We start from the raw sequence: 5,334 nt of genomic DNA on the forward strand, positions 1-5,334 counted from the left end.
TTCCTCAGTCCAATACACACGCACCATCCACTTTAAAGACTACGAAACCGAAGCACAGAGAGGTGCTTGATTTGCCCAAGGTCTGCAAAGGGTCAGCAGCAGAGCAAAGACGGAGAGTAAATACACAAACGGTCCTCTCCTTTCTGGGAACGAAAGTCGCAGATTTTCTCAGGTGCACATCCATCGCGCCTGCGAAGCGTCAGCAGTGGCTCACGGCGATCCCAGGGGCGACGGGCGTGGGACTCTTGGGAGGCGGCGGCAGGGGAGCGACGCGCGAGTGCGGGCCGCGAATGACAGGCGGGCGGCGCGGGAGCCCCATCCGGGATCCCCGGCGGACGCGCACCGCCCCCAGTTGTCACCGACGCCAACGGGAGACGCCACTGCTGGCAGCTGCGCCAGACGCCCTCTCCAAGCCTCAGCTTCCCCATCTGGGAAAAGGGGCTGCGCCCCCCCAGCACCCCCTCTCTCAGCCCCTCCGCGCTTGGCCGTCGAAGCGCAGGGGAGAAGGCCGAGAAGACACCCAGAAGGCGCTCAGGGGCGCCACATCTTCCTCGCCCAGTTGCAGGGCCGCGCCGCCCCCCGCCCCCATCCCAGGCAGGTGACGGGGAAAGGAAAGGGACCCCGACCCTTACCGTAAACAGGCGGCGCCGGCGCGTGGGGCAACCTGAGCGCGCGCGTCCGCCCGGCAAGGGCGGGGAATGATTTACGGTCCGGGTCAGGTCAGGTCGGGGTCGCCGCCTCTGAGCCCAGAGGTCCCGATACCCGGCCCGCTCTTCCGTCAGCTCTCCCGGCAGTTCTCGCCACTCCCGTTTCCGACACCACCTGCTCCCCGCACGGCGGCGGATGATGGCGGAGGAGGAGGATTTTGAAAGCCGGCAGTTTCTTTCCTTCGATTTGATTTGTTCGAGGCCCAGGCCGGGTTCACCTTCCCCCGCGCGCGTGGCCTATCGGGTATGGTAGTCCAGTTCTTCTGCGCGGGGCGCGGCGACCGCGGCAGGAGCGCGCCCGCGAACTACCAGTCCCGTGACCCACCGCGTCCCAGCGCGCCTCCGCCGGCTCCCTCTGCGCCCTCCCTTTTCGGCTTCGGGCTCTTTCTCCAGGAGGCCACAGGGCGGCGCGTAACCCCGGGCGCCCAGGGAGACTACAATTCCCTCCATGCCTTGCGGTCCAGCCTACTCAGCCCTTCCGGAAAGGTTAACGCTCACGTAACTTTATTGACAAAGGCTGGTGCTCCTGAAGGCGAGCTGTTGGGTCTGTTCGGCAAAAAATAGGTATCCATTTACTCAGAGGAAAGCCTCGCCTTTTTTCTCCCATGAAATTGAAAGTCCATTCGAAGTCTTTCACATAAATAGCCGCAAGTTATTTGATAATTAAAAAGGGAAATAGTTAACCCTATGGTAGAGAAGCTGAGACACCATCTTAACCAAATGGTCCACGTTAACATGAGTAATAGGACAAACTGACGTCCATTGCACACCTGCTGATGTGAGGCACTGAGAAGGACACAGCGTCACCATGCAGTCAGCAGTGCATAAAATTAATCTAATCCTGAGGAAGCATCAGCCAAACCCAAACTGAGTTACAGTTTCTTCGGCTACAGAATAACTGGTCTGTACTCTTGCAAAAATGTCTGTGTCATGAAAGACAAAGAAAATCTGAGGAACTGTTGCAGATTAAAGGAGACTAAAAAGACATGACAACTAAATGCAACCAATGGTCGTGGATTGGATCCTGGATTGGGGAGGAAATTACTGTAAAGGGCATTATGGAGACAATCAGCAAAACTCGACTGTATATTAGATGATAGTATTGTATCAATGTTAAATGTATTGATTTTTATTATTGTGCTGGGTTATGTAAGAGACTGCCTTTGTTCTTGGGAATGAATGCTGAAATAATTAGGGGTGTGATATCAGCAGCTGACTTGCCAATGGTTCAAAAAATGTGTATATACATAGAGAGAGTGCACATGTGACCAGATGTTCAAAATAAGTGAATCTGGGTGAGGGGGTATATGGGAGTTCTTTGAACACTTTTGCCACTTTTCCCTAGGTTTGAATTTTTTAGGTATCAGAACACAAATAGCTTTTCTTTTTTTCTTTTCGCAAAGAACATTTTATCCATTATATAAATAACATGTGTTTGCTATAAATACTTCAACCAACATAGAACAGGATACAGAGAAAAGTAAACATTACCCGAGAAACTCCAGCACCCAGACATAATCACCATCAACATATGCAGCCTTCTCCAAAGTCACCTCTCACAACTTGGCCTACGCACATGCTTTTGCTTTACCTGCAATTGAAAGTTAAATATATTATGTGCCAGATCTTTTCACACACAGCTAATTTAATCTTTACAACCACAAAGGAAGCGGGCATCATTGCACCCCTTCCAGCACAGAGATGAGAAAACAAGCTCCATACCCTGGTTCACACCACTACTCAGATGTGGGTCTTCTTTCCACCCTCCCTCTCCTCCTCTGCCTACAAGGCCCATATCAAATGCCACCTCCTCCGGGAGGCTTTTCTACACCATTCTGTCCAGAATGAGTCACCTTCCTCTGGGCCCCACAGTGGTTGATCTGCAGCTCTGAAGGCTTTTTCACAACGTTAATAGTTATTATTGGCAGCATCCTTGTCAACCTGGGAGAGCTTTGGGGCAGGTACTGTGCCCATCTTGGCAGCATCTTTTCCGGGATTCACCTGTCGTTACGTGCTTCACGTTTCCTCATTTGAACTGGATTCCAGTCAGGGTCACTGGATGTTTGCTTAAAATGAGTCATCATCCAAGAAGGCTGAGATGCTCCCAATTAGGCCTGATGCTATTCCTGTGCTGTTTACAGCTAGGACCTATCAAATCAGTCTGGATTTTCCTTGGGGTGATCCCCAGCCTCCCTTTTCCAGTTTTCCTTCCCGAGGCCTTCCTTGACCCTCTGACAAGGACCTCCCAAAGGGAAGAGGAGGGCGGACGGTAGGATATCTTAGGCGATCTTCCCTGTCCTCGCCTAGCTGATGGATCATAGGGTTTTCAGGATTGGAAGGGAATTCTTAGTAAGAAACAACAGGCTTCAGGGCGCCTGGCTGGTTCGGTTGGTAGAGCATGTGACTGTTGATCTCAGGGTCATGAGTTCAAGCCCAGCAATGGGTATGGAGCCTATTTAATTTCAAACGAAAGAAAAAGAAACAACAGCCTTCAAGGGCCAGAGAGGTGTTAGGAGGTAATGGGAGCCTGGTGGGGCTTGTGGAGAACCGGAGAGTAAATGTTCTGCCTGAACATGTTCACATTCAAAGCTCAAAATCACCAAACCAGCCAGACATCAGTCCTTAGCAATCCAGATTCTGTTACTCCTGAATCTAGATTCTATCTCAAACCACTTTAAAATGGGAAGACTGTTTTTTTGTTTTGTTTTGTTTTTAAGATTTTATTTATTCATTTGACAGAGAGACAGCGAGAGAGGGAACACAAGCAGGGGGAGTGTGAGAGGGAAAAGCAGGCTTCTGGCAGAGCCAAGAGCCCGATGTGGGGCTCGATCCCAGGACCCCAGGATCATGACCTGAGCAGAAGGCAGACGCTTAAAGACTGAGCCACTCAGGCGCCGAAGGCTGGGGTTTAAAAAGAGAAGGAGATTACCCAATGGTACACAGTGTCAGAGGAGTCCAGAGCCATCAGTGTTTCCAAGCAACGCATTTGTCATCTCTCCTCTTTCTCCAACTCTCTCCCTTTCAAGTTATCACCTGAGAGGTAGTTTGACGTGCCCAGTAAATGGAATCATAGCCTTTGACCCATGGATTGAGTCATCTCAGGCCATGCCTTTCTTCTTTTCAACACAAAGAATTGAGGACCAGAGAGGTTAAGTAACCTCCCCAAATTACACAGTAACGTAGACAAGAGACAGTAGTTTGTTTTTCTTTTTAAGTAAGCTCTATGCCCAACATGGGGTTTGAACTCATGACCCCGTAATCAAGAGTGGCATGCTCTTTCAACTGAGTCAGCCAGGCGCCCCAATATAAGAGACAGCAGAAGCCAGATCTCTCGGGTCCTTTTCAACACACATGTAAAACAAGTGATTTTGTGAGTATGAGGTGGGTATAAGGGTAAAGGGGAATGTTTTAGACCTTTCTGTCTCTGTTATGCAGCTTTTTTCCCTTTTTTTTTTTTTAAAGAATGTTTTGAAGAGAAAAGCAGGCTGCCTCTGATTCATTTAGTTTACTTTAACTGAGTGTTTTAAATTCCATTGTGGTGCCTGAAAACAAACTTAATTGCTAATTGTAAATGGAATAAATAACAATATTTATACTGTTACTAAGAACTACTAAGGCTGCAGACTTGCCATTTAATGAGATCAAAAACAAAGGCCTGAATTATGCCAAACATGTGAGGAATGTGGAGAGAGATTCCCAAGACCCATCGGTGCTGGTGCTTGCCTAGGGCCCCTAGAGAAAGGTGGGCCTGGCCTCCCAGCATTGCAGGGGAGCCTGCCCCCTCACCCCCAAGGTTCACCTCCCCTGGTGGGAAGGGGTTGCTACATCATCTGTTAAAGGCCACTCAAACCACATTCTCCCCTGGGTTCAAGCTCAAGGCTCCCCATCAGAATACATGACCTTTTTTAAACTTTGATAAATAACCATAATTAAAATAATTCATTCCCCCCACAAATAGTAATCTAGTATCTACTATGTCCCAGGCACTGTTCTGGCTCTGAGAATCCAAAGGTGAGTGAGACAGAAAAGGATGTTGTCTATGGAGGAGGTTAAATGCTGGTCTAAAGTTTCTGGAGAGTTTCCTGATACCAAATACTTTTGGTAGATTATTTTCTCTTTTAAGAATTCTTTTGCTCCAGGGCGCCGGGTGGCTCAGTTGGTTTTAAGGATCTGCCTTCAGCTCAGGTCCTGATCCCAGAGTCCTGGGATCCAGCCCCGCATTGGGCTCCCAGCTCGGCGGGGAGCCTGCTCCTCCCTCTGCCACTTCCCCTGCTTGCGTGCGCGCTCTCTCTCTCTCTCAAATAAATAAATAAAATCTTAAAAAAAAAAAAAAAAAAGCAATTCTTTTGTTCCTGGGGGCGCCTAGGTAGCATAGTCGGTTAAGCGTCCAACTCTTGGTTTCAGCTCAGGTGGTGATCTCGGCGTCCTGGAATGGAGCCCCACATCAGGCTCCACACCCAGCATGGAGTCTGCTTGGGATTCTCTCTCCCTCTTCCTCTGCCCCCTCCCCTGCGTGCTCTCTCTCTCTCAAATAAATAAATCTTTTTTCAAAGATTATATTTAGGGCGCCTGGGTGGCTCAGTTGGTTAAGCGACTGCCTTCGGCTCAGGTCATGATCCTGGAGTCC

At 49.6% G+C, this 5,334-nt stretch overlaps 1 protein-coding gene and 1 long non-coding RNA gene across 2 annotated transcripts in view; both read right to left on the minus strand.

Annotated features, from left to right (window-relative positions):
- The window catches only part of RANGAP1 (Ran GTPase activating protein 1), a 31,429-nt gene extending 29,150 nt beyond the window's left edge, over positions 1-2,279 (minus strand). Inside the window, 1 exon segment of the mRNA XM_081819120.1 lies at positions 2,199-2,279. Within this exon segment, the coding sequence (XP_081675246.1) occupies positions 2,199-2,238 (40 nt within the window). The 5' untranslated portion in view covers positions 2,239-2,279.
- Positions 1-5,334, minus strand: part of LOC145721388 (uncharacterized) — a 185,703-nt gene that overhangs the window by 53,237 nt on the left and 127,132 nt on the right. The window lies entirely within an intron of this gene.

The sequence above is a fragment of the Leptonychotes weddellii genome, chromosome 5 (genome assembly GCF_054177405.1).
Source record: "Leptonychotes weddellii isolate Sample4059 chromosome 5, ASM5417740v2, whole genome shotgun sequence".
In the NCBI taxonomy this organism is placed as follows: domain Eukaryota; kingdom Metazoa; phylum Chordata; class Mammalia; order Carnivora; family Phocidae; genus Leptonychotes; species Leptonychotes weddellii.